A 22,429-nucleotide genomic window follows, 5' to 3' on the forward strand; every position below is an offset into this window, starting at 1 on the left:
TTGAACGAGCTCCCCAGAGAGGTTTGGCTGGTGCCTACACCATATTCCTTCTGTCGCCAGCTGAAGACCTTTTTATTTTCTTAGTATTTTAACACCTATTAACTTAAATTTTAAACTTTGGTGTTTTAATTCCATATTTTAACCTATATCCATTTTTGCTGTGTGGTTTTATCCTGGTTGTGCTTTTTATACTGTATTTTGTATTTGTGTTTTTAGATTGTTGGTTGTTTTTATGCTCTTCATGATTTTAATTTTTGTGAACTGCCCAGAAAGCTTCAGCTATTGGGCGGTATAAAAATGTAATAAATAAATAAATAAATAAACTCCCACAGAGCTCATATCCATTGCTATGTTACCCATGAGCTACTACCTTGATACCGCACGGAATTACATCTCAGAAAAGGATTCAGAAAGCATAAGGAGCGATCTTTCAAACACTTACTTTCACCAATATAATTTTTGCTAGCTCTTTGCATGGGTGCATTTCTTTCTCTTTTTTGAGGTGTCCCCCTTCAAACAAGACACTGTAGTTTTCCAGCATCTGGGCCATGATTTTGTTGCAGATTTCCTGCTCCTTCATCCCTTCGAAGCCGGAAGACACGCTGCAAAAACAAAACAAAACCAGTCCAAGAACATGAGAACATGGGAAACAAACACACAGTGCCTAATGACCCGTAATGCGAAAAAGGTATGCCAGCCAAATAGGACACCAGAGAACAGAAAGTGCCCCAGGGAGCACATTACAATAGGGCTTGGCCTGACATTAATTCTTGAACTTGGCATGAAAGGGAGAGAAAGATAACAGGTTCAGGGAGATTCTTAAATACAGCTAAATATGCCATTGTGATGGATATCAGCCTTCTGGCATCAGACCCAGCCAGCATGGCCAATGGTCAGGAATTTTAGGAGATTTAGTCTAAACTGTCTGGAGGACACCAGGTTGGGGATAGGAATGTCAGAGAAATCCGTTTGGGGGGTGGTGGAGTTCAATGAGCTTTCCCAGGCTCAGCCCCACTCCAGACTTTGTTTCGATTTGCGCTACGGCACCCGACTTGATCTGCAACGAGTCAGGCCAGTTCATGGATTTTCTGGCAATTTTGCATGGACGGGAGTGTTCTGCAATTGGTGCAAACTTCTGAGCAATTGGTGCAAATTATGGTCAAATTTGCATCACTTATGGCCAAATTTGCATCACTTACACAAATTTGGTCATGATTTGCACACATTGCTCAAACATTCGTGCAAATTGCAGAACCTTTCTTTTCAGTGCCACCCCAGAAAGGTGCAAAAAGTTCCCAGAGTTCAAGGAACAGCCTGAAGCTCAGCTCACAGGGTCATACATGCTGTGGAACTCTGTTGAACCAAAAAAAGAAATAGAACTCCCAGCAATGGGAAGCTCGGATTAGATGTTATATTTTTTCTTTCTTTCAATTCTTCTTTGTGAAAATCTTTTAAACATAAATGAATATTAAAAATAGAAACTCAAACTTTAGTTTAGAAAAAAAGGGGGCCCCTCAGCTATTAAGAGGTGTAAGAAACCCTCCCATAGACTGGAGTACTGGTGCAGAACCCCAGGCCCTAAGCCTAAAATGTGGCCCTCTGGGGATCCCAATTTGGCTCTTCATTCTAAAAAGGCCCCACCCCTTTCCCCTGGCCCCACCTCCTTCCTCTATCAGCCAATCATTTGGTGTTTTCTTGGGTTTTGTGCAGTTTCTCCCCCATTCTAAGAAGTCGAAATGCCTCCCCCTAAGGCTGTTACTGGCAGTAGGAGCTTTAACTAAAATAACCTGGGTTTTTTGAGCCCAGCCCCTTTTTCTTTTGGCGGTTCCAGCAGCTACTCCAAAATGGAATTTGGCGCTTTCGCTGAAAGAGGTTCTGAAACCTAGACAGGAGGGTGATAGAAGCTAAGAGATAGTGGTTTGCCTCGGACAACCTAGCTGCTTGGTTCAGACATAGTAACAAACCATGGTTTGGTGCAAGGAGAATGAGCCAGAAGGAGCACGGGGCTACACAAATGCCAAGAGGCGGGCAGGTGACTACATTGAACTCTATACTATGCTGCCTAACTTCATGCTCCACAGCAATTTTTTTTTAAAAAACCTAAGCCATTCTTTCTTCTCATTTTAAATCACAGTAGAAGCACAGCGCTAAGATCTCCCAGATAAAAGCAGCAGCCAGAACATTGCTATCTTTTCATCTCCTTTTAAAAAATGATTAACATTTTGCAGAATTTGACTCTCTGCATTTGCTGTTGCTTTAAAAGCCACCTGGAATTCATTTGCGTTATCGTACTGACCTTTCCCCAACACACACTTCTCTTTAACAGTTTACTTGGTGTTGTCTGATTTGATAATGGCTTGTGACTAGATGGAAAAGCAGAATCCAGTACCATGGTTTGAAGAGGGATTGAGGGCCATGGTTTGGGCTAACCATGGTTTGTGTGATGCTGGAATGAATAAACTTCGACGCCAAGTAAAAACATGGCTTTTTATCAAAGCCTTTGATGGTTAAACTCACTGGCACATTGTTTGAACTGCTTTTACTGCTTTTAAATTATATATTGTTTTAACTTGGTTCATGGTTTAATTTGTTTTTAACTGTGCATATTTATTGTTTTATACTGTATGCTTTTATCTGTACGCCGCTCTGAGATCTTAATGATATAGGGTGGGATATAAATGTTTTAAAATAAAAAAATAAAATAAATAAACTACAGTGAAAGCTAATGTTCAGCCCCCAAAGGCTGCTGAACTTAAGACAGTGAAATCAGTGCTAAGTAGATGGAAAACTAAAGTAGAAAAGCACCTCCAAATTCTAGATTGCATCCAGGGTTAGTCTAACTTAAGTACCATTCATTTCTAGGGATCTCCTGCAATTAGGAGTAACACTGGATACAATCTTATGGGTTGCTGGTATGTTTGGAAAACTCCAGCCACGATTAAGATTCTGAAGCTTCCTAACCACAGCTGGAGTTTCCAAGTATGCAGTTAGCATAATGTCTGAATGGAGCCTAAAAGATTTACAGCACAATCCTACTCAATAGTATGCCCCATTGAATTCAATAGGAATTTCTCCCAGGGAAGTGTGTACGGGGGGGGGGGGGGCGGTCAGAATCACAGGCCCAGGATCCACAGCTAGCCTTGCCCCACCCCCTTTCTCCGACTACCAATCATTTAGTGACTTCCTGATTTTTGTGCAGTTAGCTTAGTTACCGGCAGTAAGTATGCTAGAATGTAGTGTTATTTTGCCACACCCCTTTTCCTTCTGGCCCCGCCCACAACCCCCCATATCTAGGACTGCAGCCTTAGACTAGGATCCCACAATGATGTCTAAGGAAGTTGTCTTTTCTTTGGAATTCCCTGCCCCTGGAGGTCAGTCGGGTGCCATCACTGTACCACACCCGGTGCCGCCTGAAAACAGGCTCTTTTCCAGGAAGCAATCCTTAGCTGACCAGACGCCATTTTTATTGGTCTTCTGTTTTAAAACGATTCTAATATGCTGTTTTAATCTTTTTACTGTTTAATTTTTATGTTCACCGCTACAGAATCTATTTCAGCTATGGAGCGGTCTATAAACATTGTAAACAAATAAATAAGCTTCAGGCCACCCAACCTCCTCAAGGGCCAAAGAACAAATTTATGTTGTATCAACCCAGTGGAATTCCGCCCCATAGATCCCTTTCATCAGCAAACCACCTTGCCACACTGCAAGCTGATTTTGAAACTTCCCTCAGTTGCAAATGTCATTTGTATAAATCTCTAAACCCATGTGGGGACATAGAACTAGTTCCATGGCTCTTTGGACCCCAGCCCATCTGTTCAATTACACCTTCCAGCAATCCTCTTCCGGAGACTAATACGTTTCATGCCACATACACACTTGATCCCTTTCAGCTTATTAGTGAATAGAATTGGCCTGAACCCTAATCTCAAATGGACATAACCTTCAGCCTGGTAATTTCCTTGCTCATCAGAGCCATTTCCTTAATTAGCTTTGTTTGTCTGACATAATTTCCTCTTCGCTTGAGATGACGTACATTTTTAAAATTTATTACAATTATTCTCTATTTTTTCCTTCAAAGAACCCAAGGATATTACATGAGCCTCCTCCTCTCCATTTTTATTTATCCTCACAACGATCCTGTGAGGTAGGTTAGTCTGAGAGTCAGTGATTGATCCAAAGTCAACCAGTGAGATTCAGGGCCAAGTGGGAATTAAAACCCGGAAATCCTGAGTCTCAGTCTGGCCCTCTAACCACTATACCACACTGGCTCTCCAAAACTTGGTGTCCCAGTTTGGTGCTCAAGCAACAAATGAAACCTGCCCCACATGATCCTTTAATGCTAAAAGAGGAAGACACAGAGCAGGGAAAGAGTGTGTCACTGAGACCTGAATAATTATGCTCAACTGTGTTTATTTTAAAAGTTGTATATCTCGCCTTATCTTGTCTGGAGACAACAATGCATAACAACTCACTTTTTAAAAAACAACAACAAGCCACACAAAAAATCAAAGCCATTAACTGCAACAAGAAACTACCAAAACCAGCAAGAGCAATGAAAACCCAACACTAATTCAACAATAGCTACAAAATCCAGAAAAGAGTGGATTCCGCAACTACAACTTTTATTTCTGCATAATTTATTCTGTTGCCATTTGTTAGGGAGAGGGTCTAGGAGCTACACAGGGCACTAAATCCCCATCACTACCACTAGAAATCTTGGTCAGCAGGTTATCTATCTTGTAAGATTTCACTGAGCATCGCACCCCCCTTTTCAAGCATATCTTCACAACCATAAGAGTAATTTTAAAAGAAAATTAAGGCAGTGTCTCAAGAAGTTGTATTCCTCAACCAGCGCTACAATCTGGGACTTTTTAGCACTCTCTCAGAAGTGCAATATAAACACAGACCTGCCTCTCTCCATGCCACTTCAAAAACACATGTTTTAGTTGCCACAAATATTTACATTTTCCGTCATTTTATTTACTTAATTATACTACACCTTTCTGGCATGATGGAACTTACATGGCGGTGGTCTCCCATCCTGACACTGACTAGGCCCAGACCAGCTCAGATTCAACAAGATGCCTGTATCACAGGCCTTGAGAACAGTCCTGGTACATACATGAAGTCAACTTGAAAACCACTTTTCACAAGCCTTCCTGATCATGCTGACAGACTTACTTGGTACCCTTTGGACATTGTAAACATTGGCATTTTAAGAGCAAATCTTTTTCCCATTCCCACTGACATTGGTGCTCTGTGTTGAAAGCACACAGGCTGCAATTCCAAACGTATTTACTCCCATGTACTACCACTGAAACCAGAGGATCTTACTCCTGAGTAGACAGATTTAGGTTGGCACTGATTAAAAAGAAAACCCAGGGCATTGCAACTTTTTTTCCCTCCCGTCTTCTACTATTGGGATGACCCATTTCTTTTCTGCCAGCAAACTCTTGCACAATGATACCTTCCTGGCCTAATGAAACTCTTTTCCCCTTGACCTGCGCAACAACTGTGGTAGAGCAGGGCACCGTTTTGCAAGATATGTAGGCAGAAAGGACGGGACAGTTGCAGGCAAAGGGTGCCCTGTCCTCTTTGCAAAAAGCAGTGTAAAAGGCCTCAACTACACTGGGCAACCTCTTCAAAAATAGGTAGCATAAATATTACGGATGCTAAATATTACTGACACTGCCCTTATCAGTTTATTTTTAGCCCAGTGCTTCACATAACTTTCCAAGAAATGAAAAGCAGAAGTCAATTGAGTTTGAAGCTTCTCATCTTGGCTGTATTTCAATGGAGTGGAAGTAGGGGGAGGGGAGAAGAGAGTCTCTTGCTGGCTTTCAAATGTCCATGATATATAGCTGTTTACACACTTTGGATAATAATTCAGGCAATTTTGCATTATATGAAAAGCATCTGGCCCTGTGTCCAGCACTTAAATGGACAGCAATGCCCAATTTGGCAATCGCTGCATTGGTGTCAAAGTGAAACGGCCTAGGAGCATGACCGACAGAGGTACATCGTTACGTAACATTAACTGGGCAAGAATACCTGGCAAATTTGAGCGCTGGGCTCAGGGAGAAAGCATTGCACTCGTGAAATGAATGAACGCTGTAGCCTTCATGGTACGTTGCAACTACATTATACTAAAATCTCAACGGGACTTTCGTATCTTCCACAACAGGAGGCAGGGCTAGCTTCCTTGAAACAATCTTGATGTGTTTTATTTATTATTTATTTATTTATTTATTTATTTTTGCATTTATATCCCGCCTGTCTTCCTCCAAGGAACTCAAGGTGGTGTACATAATCTTCCTTCTCTCCATTTTTATCCTCACAACAACAACCCTGTGAGGTGGGTTGGACTGAGAGTCTGTGACTGGCCCAAAGTCACCCAGTGGGTTTTCCATGGCCAAGTGGGGACTAGAACCCGGATCTCCCAACTCCCAGTTTGACACTTTAGCCACTACACCATACTGGCTCCCTTAAGGTTGTTTTACCTTAAATAAAACAACACTGTGCTATTTCCCTTCCCTCCCCCCACTCCGCTTGCTCTAGAAGTCTGTAGCATGTCTACACCTAAGGGTCTAGACCAGCCTTCCTCAACCTGGAGCGCTCCAGATGTGTTGGACTACAACTCCCAGAATGCCCCAGCCAACTGGCTGGGGCATTCTGGGAGATGCAGTCCAACACATCTGGAGCGCCCCAGGTTGAGGAAGGCTGGTCTAGACGGAAGAAAGGGGGAGAATCACAGACCTACCTGCTTCCGTGATCCTCCCCAGCATCTAGACGGCTGTGCGACATCCTGGAAGGGAAGAGGGACGTCGCAGCCACCATTATTGTTATTTTTTTTGGATGAGAACCATGTGTAGGCGGTGAAAAAGGTAAAAAATAAATCCAACTCTGCCCCCTGCCATCGCAGGGATGGTGAAAATGCTGCCCCCATCACCCCCAAAGGACACAGAGCCTCTCCCCGCAGCTCCGTGCCCGTTTCCCGTGCCGTGCTTACTTGTGAGGAGGCGGGATCGCGCGCCACACCTCCCGCAGTCCTCGGGATGGTCCCGGGACCACGGGGAAAATCAGGATAACTGAGCAGTGAGTTATCCTGCAAAAATGGAGGGGGTTATCTCTGGTTGGCCCCAGGTTCCCCTGTGCGTCATCTGGACACACAGGGACAACCTAGGGACGGCCCTGGGAAACAGGGCTAGTGTAGACATGCCCCGTGACTTGCACTTCAGTGATTGTGCCATGGTTCTCAGCAAGAGGCTAAATACGTATTGTAGGGAAATGGTTCTGAAGTAAATGCGGGAAGACAAAATCAAGGGCACTTCTGGGCAGGGTGGGAAATGGCAGAACAGAAGTGACAGGGAAAAGTAACATATCAAACAAGCTTCTACATGGGTTTTTTGGGGTGGTTTGTTTTTTTTGTTTTTGTTTTTTTGAATTTTTATTCAAATAGCTGAAGCTCTCTGTTCTAATTAGGACTCCCTTCTTAACATGCACACACATGGCAGGACTCAAACTGGTAACCTTTTATTATTTATTCCACCCAGGCCTATCCAAAGCAAGGAAACTCCTAATACAGAAGAGTGTTAGGTGTATGAACTAGTGACTTATACCTGAAAGGGTTTGATATCACATTACCAATCCCTGAATCACTCAGGCTGGCACAATCTGATTACAACAGATTAGCATGTCATTAAACGACTTGCAGGAATTTGACTACATGGCAGCTAAAGGCCATCATCCCAAATGGACCAAGTCCAGTCACATCAGCCAGATTTCTGTTAGTAGCCACATACAATCTCAGGACACAGCAGTCTTGCCCCAACCAACTAAAGAACAACAAACATACATTTGCCTGGGTCCATAGCTTTGTTCTTTAGAAGAACACCAAACTGCAGCTCTGACTGAAGAGCGCCAAATTGCAACAAACCTTTAAAGCAATATTTGAGATTAAACCAATCCAATTAATTGACCATTTCTTTACATCAGGGGTGGGAACCCTGTGACCCTCTGGGTGCTGTGGGAGCACAACTCCCATCACCCCAACCACTGGCCATGCTGGCTGGGGCTGATGGGATTTGGTGTCTAACAGCATCTGGAGAGCCACTGGTTCCCATTCGTTTTAAATCATGTATCACTTTTCGCTTTCCCCGGTTATTGAAATCTAACAGCAAAAGACTAACACATCAACTCACTGTACAGAGGTGTGAACAGTAGGGTTTTGTAGTTAAACATTCTCCAAACCCTATCCAAAAAATGTTAGTGTGACTAAAATCATTACACAGGATTAAGCAATATGACACCATCATCCAAACAAGAGAGCAATTAACTACCTGCATTATCTCAGGCCTACATTCTTGCAAATAGACCTGGGACAAAATATGTTTGGCAGGGGTGAGCAATGAAAGATAAAAAGGAGAGTAGCAACATGCATGAAAACAGGTATACCAACCCACACTTCTCCTTGCAACAGAGAAGTTTTTATGATCCATAAAAACAGGTGGAAGGATGACTAATGCAGGAAATGGATGCTGTGCCCAATCAGGCCATGGGCACAGATATTCCAACATCCTGTCTTTCAGAATGACTAAATTGTTTGTACTTCCCAAGAAGTTGCAAAACCTCTGCTGTTGGCAATGATAGAGCAACCTGTCTCTGACGTTCTTCCACTAAGTCAGAAGGGTGACTCTTTAGTAGGTGCCCACCTTTCATTGGGGACTATTCTATACCATGCAACTGTGGATATCCTCTACTAAAAAAATAAGCAAAGAGAAAAACACTACTGGCATTCCAACAGCAAGACGTTCCGTAGGTATGCCGCTATTTTCTTTTGCTCTACATACTTTTGGTTTCTATCAAGGCAAAAAAGAGAGAAGGACAAAGACCCAGCAGCTGAGGTAAAGCTTTTGCCGGACTGTTTTTCTTGGCATACGTCCGCTCTTGCAGGGCACTCACTATGGCCAAGTCTTTCTACAGACCTGCAAAACTTGAATACTCCAAATACTGCCCTTGTAAAAGTGGTCACCTTGCAAAAATGGTGACCTTGTTGTAGACTGCAAGCTGAATATGAGCCAACAGTGCGATATGGCTGCAAGAAAGGCCAATGCTGCTTTGGGCTGCATTAATAGAAGTATAGCTTCCAAATCACGTGAGGTACTGGTTCCTCTCTGTTCGACCCTGGTTAGGCCTCATTTAGAGTATTGCGTCCAGTTCTGGGCTCCACAATTCAAGAAGGACGCAGACAAGCTGGAGCGTGTTCAGAGGAGGGCAACCAGGATGCTCAGGGGTCTGGAAACAAAGCCCTATGAAGAGAGACTGAAGGAACTGGGCATGTTTAGCCTGGAGAAGAGAAGATTGAGGGGAGACATGATAGCACTGCTATTCTATGATTCTATGATTCAAGTTTCAGATGAAAATTCCTCCTTTCACTGCTGTAAGAGGACAGCTTGTTGCTACTAGGAATGAACCCGTTATCCTGGATTTTGGCAGTTGATTGAGTAAGGGCTGTTTCTTGCCATATATTCCGTGCACCCTGATTTTGCCGCATTTCTTTCACTGGAAGGACACATGAGACCAGGGCAGCAGGAACATGTTGAGATTATTCCTTGAAAGCTGGAGTGTTGTTGAAACTTTAACAGCCTGAGGGCCAAAGACAATTCTGGAGAAATTCTCAGGGATCACATTACAGAGCCAAAACCCAGAAATATATATAACTCCCCACCCCCACCCCCAGCATATTTTAATTGAACACTCTTACTGACAGTAATTTAGCTTTAGGAAACAAATTTCAAACTTTTAGAGAAATGGGGGTGGGGGAACTGTGCAAAAGCAGGAAAACCAAACGATCAGCGGATGAGGGGAAGGGGTGGGATTGGGACTTCCGGTGAGCCAGATATGCAGGGCTGGCCCAAGACATTTTGCTGCCTGAGGTGAAGGACAAAATGGCGCCTCTCGCACGTACAGAAGCTGACTAGACTCCAGGTTGAATCTTGATTCAACACTGGCAATAGGGCAGCGTCCTCCACTGCACTTCAGGGCAGCAGGCTAGCTTAGAAAGCACAGGGTAAACACAGCTATCTGCTCCCCAACCCACAGCTTCTGCTGCCTCACTCTGTGCAATATGGCCCCCAGGCCTGAGATTCAACACCCCTGTTTTATAGTCTGCCTTGGGCCTTCTAGAAGAAGATAACTGGTTGAAAATGAGAGGGGAAAGGCCTAAGAAGCAGGTTAACAGGCAGACACGTTGCTGCCTGAGGCAAAGAACAAGAAGGTGCCCCCCTTCCATTCCACGTACAAAAGTTGACTGGACTGGCAGATGATTCTGTCTTAACACAGATGATAAGACAGCATCCTCCACTGTATCTGAAGGCATCAGGCTAACATAGGAAGTGCAATGCTGATCCCAAGGCTCACAGGTCTCTCCTCCAACACCTTAATGCTGTCTCCTAGCATCTGCCACCTGAGGTGACTGCTTCACTCTGCCTAATGGTAGGATCGGCCCTGGTAACAGGTCCATAAATTTAAGAACTTGACTAATGAGTTTTAAAAAGAAAAATAAGAAAGAAAGAAAGAAAGAAAGAAAGAAAGAAAGAAAGAAAGAAAATTCCTTGTTGTAGGCTGGTTTTCAGGGTGGTCTCAAGTCTGGAAAAGACGAAGACCCGGTTCAAGACCATTGCTTATAAACTCTTCACCACAGTCAATATGAGTTGAACATATGAAGTTGCCTTGAACTGAATCAAACCACTCTTCCATCTATTTCAGTCCTATCTACTCCCAACCCGGAGCAGCTATCCAAGGACTTTCTCAGCCTTTCTACCTGGGATCCTGGATTTGAAACCTAGGACACAATGCATGCAAAACCAGTCTCAGAGAACGGTTCTCCGCTTGGAAGACCGGGTCTGCCAAACACAGCTAAATCCCACCAAAATCCAAGCGCAGATATTTCGCTTTGGGTGTCGAGTGAATACCCTCCTGTCTTCCGGTTGTCCTCTCAAGATTTCCCTTTGTTTCATGTTAGAAAGACACAGCCAGTTCCAGTAAATATCAAAACACGACGCCATCAACAACACCATTTGCATATTGTACAAATAAAGTCCCTCAGAGATCCTTTCATTGCTGCCCACTGGTCAGCGCTCCTCAGATTCCAGAGCACCACGAACAAGCAAGTCACAAGGGGAAAGGAAAAAGGTGCCAACACAGAGTTACCAAGATAGGCAGCAAAACACATCCTCAAAGAAAAGCGTTCTTGTCCTAGAGAACGAGCTGCAACCTAACGCTGTTAAAGAAATATTAGTGTCATAAAAAGATGCAAGTGATTTGACAAGAGAGAGAACTAAAGGATGTAATCACGGAGGAAGATACTATAAATACCTGCTATTTTTTATAGGAGCATTCCGATAATATAAGTCAGCCTTCCTCAACCTGGTGCCCGCCATATGTTTTGGACTACAGCTTGAGCCAGCATGGCCAATGATCAGGAATTCTGGGAGTTAAGAGGCCAAAACACCTGGAAATCACTAGGCTGGGGAAGGCTGGTATGAATACTGCAATTTAAAATTAGGATACGGGGATTATTGCTTCAAATTCTTCAACTAAACTCATAAAAATATATGATGAATACTGCCTACATTTTAAAATAAACACACCACCAGCTTAGGAGGTCACTGTAGTGCAAAACCACTACAGTTTAATATACAAACCAATTTATAAATCATGATAGTTTGTTAGTTAATATGAACCCTTTACACTGCAAACCAGTACTGTATTTCTTCGATTCTAAGACACACTTTTTCCCCATATAAACATCTCTAAAAACGGGGTGCGTTTCAGAATCGTGGGTGCGTTTCTTAGAATTATTTCTTCGAATCAAAACTTTTTTTCTTTTGGTGGTACTGAAATTAGTGTGCGTCTTACAATCGATGGCGTCTTAGAATCGAAGAAATACGGTACTTGCCTAAACCACCCCAGCACATACTGACCTGGTTCACATGGGCAACTGTTGGGTTAACTCTGGGTTGTTTAACCCATAAACAACCTGAAGTTTCAGAGTTTGCACATCATGAAACAACAGGGTTGTTAACTCAAAGCAGAAATGCTGAGCCCGTGGCTCACATGTGCTGCTCACCTCCACAATTCCTGGGTTAGACAACCCAGGAACTTCCGCCGTGGCATGCAAACTTGGTCAGCGGGTCCATATCACATTATATTGGTTTGCTATTGCAATATTCCCCTATATGCTTGACTCAGTGCTGGCTCTAGGTTTTTGAGGGCCCTTGGGTAGGGCACACTCAATGCGCCCCCTCTCAGTGAGTCTACCTTATCATCACTATTGTCACCAGCTGCTCCCCCTACTCACTATGGGTACCATTTCCTCACTTGGCAAGCAGAGGAGCCATCTCCTCCTCCTTCTTCTCACTACCACTGTTGTTTTGGCCAGGTAAGAAATAAACAAACATGCAGATTGCTATGGCAAAGACAAGGAGTAAGTCCAGGGGGCTCTTGTTAGTGGGAGCCTGCAGGGGGGTGGGCCCTCAGCAATTGCCCAAGTATGCCTGTACTTGACGCCAGCCCTGGCTTGACAAAGCACAATAAATCTAAGGCCAGTTCAAGTGACAAGAATATTCCCCATATTTATCTTCTTGCCCCTGGTTGTTCCTGCATCTCTGATAAATAAACAGGCCTGCTAGATATGGCTGCAAAATGATGTGGCTGCAAAAAAAGAAAATGCTATTTTGGGCTGCATTAATAGAAGTATAGCTTCCAAATCGCACGAGGTACCGGTTCCCCTCTATTCGGCCCTGGTTAGGCCTCATCTTGAGTATTGTGTCCAGTTCTGAGCACCACACTTCAAGAAGGATGCAGACAAGCTGGAGCATGTTCAGAGGAGGGCAATGAGGATGATCAGGGGTCTGGAAACAAAGCCCTATGAGGAGGGACTGAAAGAACTGGGCATGTTTAGCCTGGAGAAGAGAAGATTGAGGGGAGACATGATAGCACTCTTCAAATACTTAAAAGGTTGTCACACAGAGGAGGGCCAGGATCTCTTCTCAAATCATCCCAGAGTGCAGGACACGGAATAATGGACTCAAGTTACAGGAAGCCAGATTCCGTCTGGGCATCAGGAAAAACTTCCTGACTGTTAGAGCAGTACGATAATGGAACCAGTTACCTAGGGAGGTTGTGGGCTCTCCCACACTAGAGGCATTCAAGAGGCAGCTGGACAACCACCTGTCATGGATGTTTTAAGGTGGATTCCTGCATTGAGCAGGGTGTTGAACTTGATGGCCTTATAGGCCCCTTCCAACTCTACTATTCTATGATTCTATATATGTAAGTGGTCAACCTTACATTGAGTCCGGCAACTGGTCCATCTAGCTCAGCGCTGTGTACTCTGGCTGACAGTGGCTTTCCGGAGTTCGAGGCAGAGGGTTTTTTCCACCAGCCCGATTATCTGAGCTTCTTTTAGCCAGAGAGGGCAAGGACTGAACCCAGAAGCTCCGATTTACAAAGCAGGTTTCCCAACAATGAGCTATGGCCCCCTCCCTGCAAGGAACTATCAACTGCAAAGAGAAAAGCAGTAAGTCTGCCACCTGCCTCATTAAGAACAGCCCTTTTACAGGCGAATCGTTAATCTGGACCTCCAAGGACAGAAGGCATTAAGAGCATTTGGATGCACTGTCTAGGCACTAAGATGATGAAATGAGGGGAACGGAAGGCTGGTCTTAATGTACACACAACACACGGACAGGTCTACTGAACTGTCTGTGTGTGTCTCCTGCAGACCTAACACAAAATAAGCTTCTTAAAATTGCACTGAACACTAGCAAAGTCATTAGGGGGGGAAATGTACTGTGAGCAAGTTGTCTAGGTGGAGAGGAAAGCGATCTAAACGTGTGTCTTAACGAAGTCGACGATGTTTACATTGTTTAAATGTTTTAATACTCGTGAGAGGCATATTATGTTTATAAAACTCTTCTACGTTTTAAGAATTAATTTAATAGGTTTACAAATTGTAAATGGTAGGTATGTTAATGGAGTCTGAGATGTTTACATTGTTTCAACTTTTTAATATCTCTGGTAGAACTGAATGTTTTATTATTCAAATTACAGTAAACATGCAGTTAGAAAGGATTTTTGTGCATAATTATGAGAAATGAAATAAATGCATTATTGTGGGGTGGGGAAGAAAAGCATGCATTCTCTTTTAGCTTTTCATGGTCTATTTCCATGTTTCCTTTCAAGATGTGCATTGCCGTATAATCTCCCAGGTTTTTTTTTTCAGATTCACAATTCTCATTTCTTGACAGATTGATGAATTCTATAACAGGGTTCAGAAGTTTATAAATCTGCTGGGGACTTGAGGACTGACCCCCCCAGAGGCATGCTTTATCACTTGGTGACTTCAGCATCACGTGACGACTTGCACATATGAATGGGGCATCACAGATGCAACACTTCAATGGAGTCAGATCACACACTTCATCCTCAAGACTAATCAAGTGTAGAGAAAGTAAGTGATTGTATGTATGTGTGAAGCAGCCCTAAGATTTGTGTCTTGGTTAACACAGACAATATATTTAACTCTTCAATGCAGAAATGGGAACAGCTCATGAATTTGCAAAACCGGAATGAAAATAAGCCACAAAAAAGCAAAAACAAAGCAAAAACCAAATGTTCCTGTATGAAAAAAATAGTCTCTGATTAACTATTATAAATCCAGCCATCATGTCTCATAGCAACAAATTTTGAGGGCTTGATTCTATATTGTAAAAGAAGAAGAAAAAAGGAAGGCTAAGGATCCATGATAATGAAGACTAGTGGTTTGAAAATTCAAGCTTGTTCTTGAATCTAACAGTAGATCCACACTGAATGAGACCCTTAAGAACATAACCACTAATTTGTTCTAGTAAATCAACACTGCTAGTCTATTGTTCAGTCAGCACTTAATGCTGCATCTGGGCCTAACTTCTGCTCCAAACCTGGAGCTTCTCTTACGCAAGGAACTTACCGAAAACAGTTTGGTCCAAAAACTGTAGCAAGGTTGGAAACATTCATCTTATTCTCAGAGTGATGCTCAGCGACTCTCCTCAGGAACTGACAAAGGTACTTAAGGAGGCAATAGTGGGCATCAGGCAGCTGCCTCAGGAGTTCTCTCAAAATATTAGCATTCAGGCCATAATTTGAAGTGTCTGTAGAGAGAAGAAAAAAGGTGTAAAAAAAAATAGTCACAGCAATGCACACTCTGTGCTGAAGACCAAATTCAAAATGGCAGAGGCCTAGTGGGGTTAGGCCCAATTATTGGATCAGTGCATTGAGAAAGTAGAAACCTGATCCTGACTGTGAGAATATGAGAACACACTGCAGCAGTAACTGGGGGTGGCTCCTTGTATATTCCCTCACACAGCTGAGATAGGCCATCACACTACCCCAGCCACCAAGTGTCTTGACTACTGGAATATCAGTGTAAGAATCAAAGTACCTCTCATGAAAAAGCCATCTCAAGAAAAAAAGCTGTTTTGCAATTGATCAATAACCTGGATCAATGCAATGGATCAATAATCCAATTAAATGGATACTGTTGTTTTTATACTGTTTTTTATGTGTGTGTGTGTGTGTTTTAAATTGTATACTTTTAATGTTTACTATTTTTAAATGTTGTAAACCGCCCAGAGAGCTTCGGCTGTGGGGCGGTATATAAATGTAATTAAATAAATAAATAAAAATAAATAACCTCTCTCTTAATCAATAAGCTCTCTTAAGAAGAGCTACGCTGAATCAGACCAAGGGTCCATCTAGTCCAGCACTCTGTTCAGACAGTGTCCAACAAGCCATCGGCCAGGAACCCAGAAGCAAGACATGGGTCCAGCAACAACCTCCCACCTATGTTCCCCAGCAACTAGGATACATAGGCTTACTGCCTCTGATACTGGGGGTACCACACAGGCATCAGGCCCCCTTTTAAATCCGTCCAAATTGGTGGCCATCACCACATCTTGTGGCAGTGAATCCCATAGGTTAACTATGTGCTGTGTGAAGAAGGACTTCCTTTTATCTGTCCTGAATCTCCCACCAATCAGCTTCATTGGATGACCTGGGGTTCTAGTATTATGGGAGGGGGAGAAAAATGTCTCCCTATCCACATTCTCCGCACCATGCATAATTTTGTCCATCTCTATCATGTCTCTCCTTAGCCTCCTTTTTTCAAAGCTAAACAAACCCAGCTGTTGCAACCTTCCCTCATAGTAGAGATGCTCCACGCTATGATCATTTCAGTTGACCTTATCTGCACTTTTTCCAACTCTACAATATCTCCTAGCTTGAGCACATTGTAAGTAGCCGGTCCTTCTTTAGTTCTGGTAGGAAAGCCTTGTGACTTTGCATCAGAGTATTCTCAGCTCAAATTCCAAAGTCCACCAAACAAGCCAAAATCACACTAGCTGGAGAATCTGAGACAGCTACACATGCTCTTTTGAAATGAGCCTAGCACTCTTGCCTGTTGGAAGTGCTTCTCAAATGACACAGGAGAACATGATGTTATGAGGTTGCTCTCTTGTGGCTGGATGTTTGTGGCTACAGCTATTACATCTTCATTAACTCAATGAACTGAACAGCTGTGGTACGGATATAATATCCAGTCATTTAAAATAGAAGGATGCCCAACTCAAAACTTACGGGACAAGCCTTTTTATGGGTGGGTAAGGATGACCATTTATCACATATCTACAGCTGATATGTGGGGAAATGTTCTTCACCGCTTGGCAAGACGAGAACCTAGATGAGTCATTTGCCAAGTAGTCAAATACATACCATCCTAGACTGATAAATAGTCACATGTATTCTCTCCAAAACAGTACTGTCAGATGCTTTTGACTGGAGATTTCATTGACTGAACCCTGGATCTCTGGCATGCAAAGCATGAGCTTTACAACTGAGCTATAGACCATCTCCAGTCGAGGCTTCATTTCTCCCCAACTTGGGGTGGACTTGGGGATGGCCTTGAGTGGAGGATGGCAATGTGCCCCAAAGAAGGTCCACAGCACAATGGCAGGGTGTTCGCTTTGTATGCAGGAGATCTGCAGTTCAGTCCCTGGTATCTCCGGCAAAAAGGATCACAGGTAGAAGGGCAAATCTGTCTGACAGCCTTTCTACATGAGGCTTTTATTGTGTGTTCGTGATTGTTCACCGAAAGTAGTTTGCGGGTCAGTTTGTTTTTTAACGGACCCCCAGAACTGTTGTTTTTAAATGGATACTGTTGTTTTTATACTGTTTTTTTTAATGTTTTTAAATTTTGTATACTTTTAATGTTTACTGTTTTTAACTTTTGTAAATCGACTATGGGGTGGTATATAAATGTAACAAATAAATAAATAAATAAATAAATTTATATGATGTCATCATTCTCCAGTGCCTCTCCCACTCTTTACAGCCTTTCCCCCATCCTTTTTATAGATCAAGGAAGGTGTGGTATTTATTAGAAGTGGTGGAATGCCTCCCCCTCTCTTAAGATGTTTCAAAGACAAGAGGTTTATGAACATACCACGGGTATATGCAGTGCCTCTCATACATGGTTTCCTTGCCCCACTTCATTTCCCCCCCTCTACATGTAATTTCCCATGACATCCAGTTCTGCACATTATGGTCAGCACCTTGCCTCCAAACTGTGGTCTGCAAACCATCTTCAAACCATAGGACTAGCGCAACAGGATCTAGTAGTTCCTAAAATGTGTGGAAACACTTGTTTCTGGAATGGGGCAGGTCAGCAGAGCTCACAGAAGGAAGTCCGCTGGCCTGGCCTGTTCCAGAAAGGAGCATTTCCATTCATTCCTGGGGTTATTTCCAGAACTGTTCTGCTAGTTCCTGTTGCACTAGCAGTTGGTTCTGCTGGGGCAACAGAACTAGGAGAAGTACAGCAGTGGTATAGGATGCTGCCCATGGTATCACGCCATTGTTTGAAAGCAAGGAGCTAAGTGTAGTCTGCCAATTCAGATGTCAGTACAGTTAGAGAAGAGGAAATGCATGCACAAGTGGAGAAGAGGGACATAGCGAGCTCATAGCATACTCCTGAATCTCCATGACATGGCTGGGAAGACTGAGTGGCGATGTGTGGACCAGGGTTTGGGTGATCAGGATGTATTTCCTGTATTGTTCAGGACCTTACAGAAAAGCCAGATCTATTAAGTTAGACTTCTTTAGTGCCAACCAAAGGAAGATTTTCATTATAGCTACCTTGACTACAGAATATTTATACCCTGGAGGAGATTAACATCTTGCTGGTTTTTCCAAGGGATAAACAGGCCTTTGTTAAAATGGAAAAGTACCAAATCGGCTGAAGTGTCAGCAGGAGGCTCTAAGAGGTAATGAGCTCCCCAAGGTATATCCTAATCAGGCAGGTAGCCAGCAAACAAGCTTCTCTCAGGAAATAAGATTGGATCTTACCATTTATAACAGAGTCTTTGTAGTCACTGAGACTAATAATGCTCCTCAATGGAAGGGTGGCATAATGTACTGGGTAAAAGAACGACCGAGGAAGTTCCTAGCACAACTTTCATTTTAGCTGCACATTCACTATCCTTATCCTTAGGTAAGCCATGTGTTTGTCACTTTGATTCGGCTATTCAACAGTATTTGTCAACAGTACATCAAGACAAACCAGGTATGATGTTTGGTGCTTGCAGACAAAAAGGCTGTGAATTGTTTTGAACATTTCATTGGGACATGAAAGACGGCCTTCTTGGTGACAGCTCCCAGGCTCTGGAACTCCCTGCTGAAGGGGGCTAGCTTTGCCTTCTGCTCTGTTGTCCTTCTGTAGGCTTCTGGCATATAACCCAAAGGATTTTTTAATTGGTTGATGCTGTTTATTCCTTTTATTGTTGTGCTTTTAATTTATGTGTTTTTATGTTGTGCTTTAATTACAATTTTGTTTTCAGTCTGCCTTGAGCTCCATCGTTTGGCAGAAAAGTGGGATATAAATTAAATACAAAAATCATTGTTCTGGTTTTTGCAACTTGTTAAGAGACGGGTAGACAGGATGCGGCCTTAAGATCATATGAAACTGTACTACATGGTGTCAAGCCATATATATCAATTGAAACTGATACTTTTAAAAGCAGGCAGTTATACTGCATTCTTTCTTCTTCTTTTCTTTGTTATGGTCTTGTTTTGTTGAAATTCACAACAAAAATCAATATGAAAAAACATTGAGTCAAGCCATTTATCCATCTAACTCAGTATCAACTACTTAGACTGCAAACAGCTGTCCAAGGCTGCTGGCAGACAGATCCTTCTACCCAAGAACTTTTTAGCTGAATAAGCTGAGATAATCGTCCAAACATCAGCAATGAACTTCTTAAGATGCTACTCATCGCTGGATGGCCATGCACTTGCTAATATTTGATGGGTTTGACACTTGTATTTAAAAGACATCATTTAAAGGGGAATTGAAGATTTCCGATGGTCAGGCAATAAACGAGCTAAAGAAAAGAAATATTATGCTACAATAGTACTTGTCCCCTCTAGACCAGAAAGTCAACTGTAGAGTAGGGTGTTCTCATAAGCCAATCATATGTGACCAAATAGCATCAGAAGGCAGGATGGTGGTAGTGGTAGAAAAAGAGGCAGTAGCAGGGCTTTCTCAGTGGCTGCTCCCATGCTCTTGAACCCCCTGCCAAGACAGGCTAGGACAGTGGTTCTCAACCTGTGGGTCGGGACCCCTTTGGGGGTCGAATGACCCTTTCACAGGGGTTGCCTAAGACCATCGGAAAACACATATTTCCGATGATCTTAGGAAACTGTATTGACTGAACTATATCATGTATCATCTTTTGTATTATTAAAGCTACTGTTATGTGTTATTTTCATTAGCAAACCATCCCATGACAATGGATCGTGTAGAGAAGAACGAAAATAATTTTATGGTTGGGGGTCACCACAACATGAGGAACTGTATTAAAGGGTCGCGGCATTAGGAAGGTTGAGAACCACTGGGCTAGGATGTGTTGTTCTTCTGCCGGCAGCCGGCAAAGATATTTTTCATTCAGGCAGGCCTTTGGCAGGAAAGCTGATGTGAGCTCTATTGGGCTGGGCACTGTTACTTCTTCTTTTATTGTTGTGTTTTTGAATTGTGTTTTTAAACCCATTTGGTTTTTTTAAAAAAATGATTGTTTTAACTACGTTTTTATTTTAATCTTACTTTTTTTTTATTAACAGCTGCCTTGGGCACCATTTTTGGGTGGAAAGGTAGAGTATAAACTGAATCAATAAATACATTGAAATAATTTAACAGTGACTTTTAAAAGATTTACATTTTGGGTGGTTTTTTTTTTTCCTGTAGCCTGTGGAAGCCGCTTTCTGCACCTCTGCAAAAAAGGAAATTTCACTGAAAGGACACAAAAGCTATGGATGACAAAACAGTCTGCACACTCTCTCAACCCAACTTCCTTTCACACATTACGACAGACGCATGGCAAAGAGCTTTTGGGGCACTAACATGTCATGCTATCCATAGCCGCTCCAACAGCTGAAATATCCCCTATTCTGCAAAATAAGAGTGTCATAGACAGTCAAGCCCTCTAACCCACTTCCTAAACCACCATTTGTGTTATCTGTAAACAGTACAGGAACACATGTCCCTTTATTGTTATTACTCCTTTGCAGAACATTATATTCAACACAAAACAGCTTTGCGTGCTTTGCTGGGTGATAAATATCTGGGGCCTTTATGGCTGCAAACAAGCAAACCATTCTTCTTCTTCACTGCTAACCTTGATCTTATCAAAACACAAGTTCAAGATCAAGGGGCGAGTAGCCTTGGGAAAAAACTTCACCACCAAATAGCCAAAAATAGCAGACCGAAAGGGCATTGTTACTGTCAGAGCCCTGCTCGACTGAAGGTTCAGAGTCAGAAATCATTTGCACTTCTATTACAAAGTATTCAGCATTTTACAAGTTACATATAAGAATTTAATTTGGGCTACGGGGGAAAAAAAAAAGGAATTATACTGATGAGTGGCATATTTTGCCCTAAAACAATGGCCTAATTCTCATTGAAGTGCAGAAAGAGAGACAAAAGAAGACAAAGGGAACATCAGGGCCTGCTGCCCATCGAGTCCAAAAGATGAGAGGGTAAGCAGGGCCACCCATGTCACTTATTTTTTTCCTTTTCCCTCCCCACTCCTCTTTCCTTATGTATCGTGGCTTTTCTTTCCCCATTGTGAGGCTACAGGCACTTACCAATTGTTTGTAAGCCACTCTGAGAGCCTTTGGGGGCTGAGGAGTGAGATAAAAATACTTTAAATAAATAAACCTGTGTCTGGACTGTACCACTTTGAACTGAATCACACAACTGAATGCTCCTCCATGCAAAATTATTCTCTGTAGGTAAAGAACAGATGCATGTCAGGAAGAAAACTAGGCTATATACCTTTTGTCTAACATTTAGTTTTCTATGTGGAAGCATGATGATGATGATGATGGAACATTTAATTGTGCAAATCATAGGTAGATAACCGAGTGCCTGCTAAATGTTTTGTACAACAACCCTCATAATCTCTGGCCGTGCTTGGGCTTATGGGATATGTAGTCCAAAACATCTGGAAGGCACCAGGTTGCTTAGCCCTGGTGTAAAATCTTAAACATAGTCTGACACAGGATTCCCATCTCAAAACAAGCCATTCACTCCTTTTTTTCCCTTCCTTTTCATATACGTTTACTCATATACATTGACTGGGTTTGCACAATACACTAACCCACACTCAGTGGTTGAGCATGAGCTGTTGTTGAACTGTGGGCTGTTAGTTAAACCATGTGTTGGTGTGTTGTCTGAACCCAGGACATTTTCTGCTAGGTGGCTTGTTAACCATGCAGTGTGGCTTAATTTTCTTGAACAAGCCAGTGTGAGAACCCATGGTTTGTTATTGGGTTGTCCAGCGTGTTGTGTTAAAAAGTTACACTGCATGGTTAAAAAGCCACCCTGTGGAAAATGCCCTGGGTTCAGACAACACGCTAACCTACAGATCAACAAACAATCCATGGTTTAACAACAATCCACACTTAACCACTAAGTGTGGGTTAACGTGTTGTCTGAACCCAGCTAAAGCTAAAGCTCAGCTAAAAACTTTTCTTTTTCCTAAAGCTTTTAAAACTTGATTTTGTTCTGACTTTATACTGCTAGTTTTACCCTACCCTGTGCCTGTTTGGTGCATTCTCTCCCCCTCCTTATTGTTTTATTATGATTTTATTAGAATGTAAGCCTATGCGGCAGGGTCTTGCTATTTACTGTTTTACTCTGTACAGCACCATGTACATTGATGGTGCTATATAAATAAATAAATAAATAAATAAATAAATAAATAAATAAAAATAATGAACCCAGGGCATTCTCCACAGGGTGGCTTTTTAACCATGCAGTGTAGCTTTTTAACAC

At 42.6% G+C, this 22,429-nt stretch overlaps 1 protein-coding gene across 2 annotated transcripts in view; it reads right to left on the reverse strand.

Moving 5' to 3' along the window:
* Positions 1 to 22,429, reverse strand: part of FAM13A (family with sequence similarity 13 member A) — a 164,817-nt gene that overhangs the window by 131,061 nt on the left and 11,327 nt on the right. For both annotated transcript variants that reach the window (XM_063136233.1, XM_063136232.1), the window contains 2 exons: positions 15,017 to 15,197; positions 443 to 602 (listed from right to left, as the gene is read on the reverse strand). In XM_063136233.1, the coding sequence (XP_062992303.1) occupies positions 443 to 602; positions 15,017 to 15,197 (341 nt within the window). The remainder of the gene's footprint in view (positions 1 to 442; positions 603 to 15,016; positions 15,198 to 22,429) is intronic.

This window comes from Elgaria multicarinata, chromosome 10 (genome assembly GCF_023053635.1).
Source record: "Elgaria multicarinata webbii isolate HBS135686 ecotype San Diego chromosome 10, rElgMul1.1.pri, whole genome shotgun sequence".
Taxonomy (NCBI): domain Eukaryota; kingdom Metazoa; phylum Chordata; class Lepidosauria; order Squamata; family Anguidae; genus Elgaria; species Elgaria multicarinata.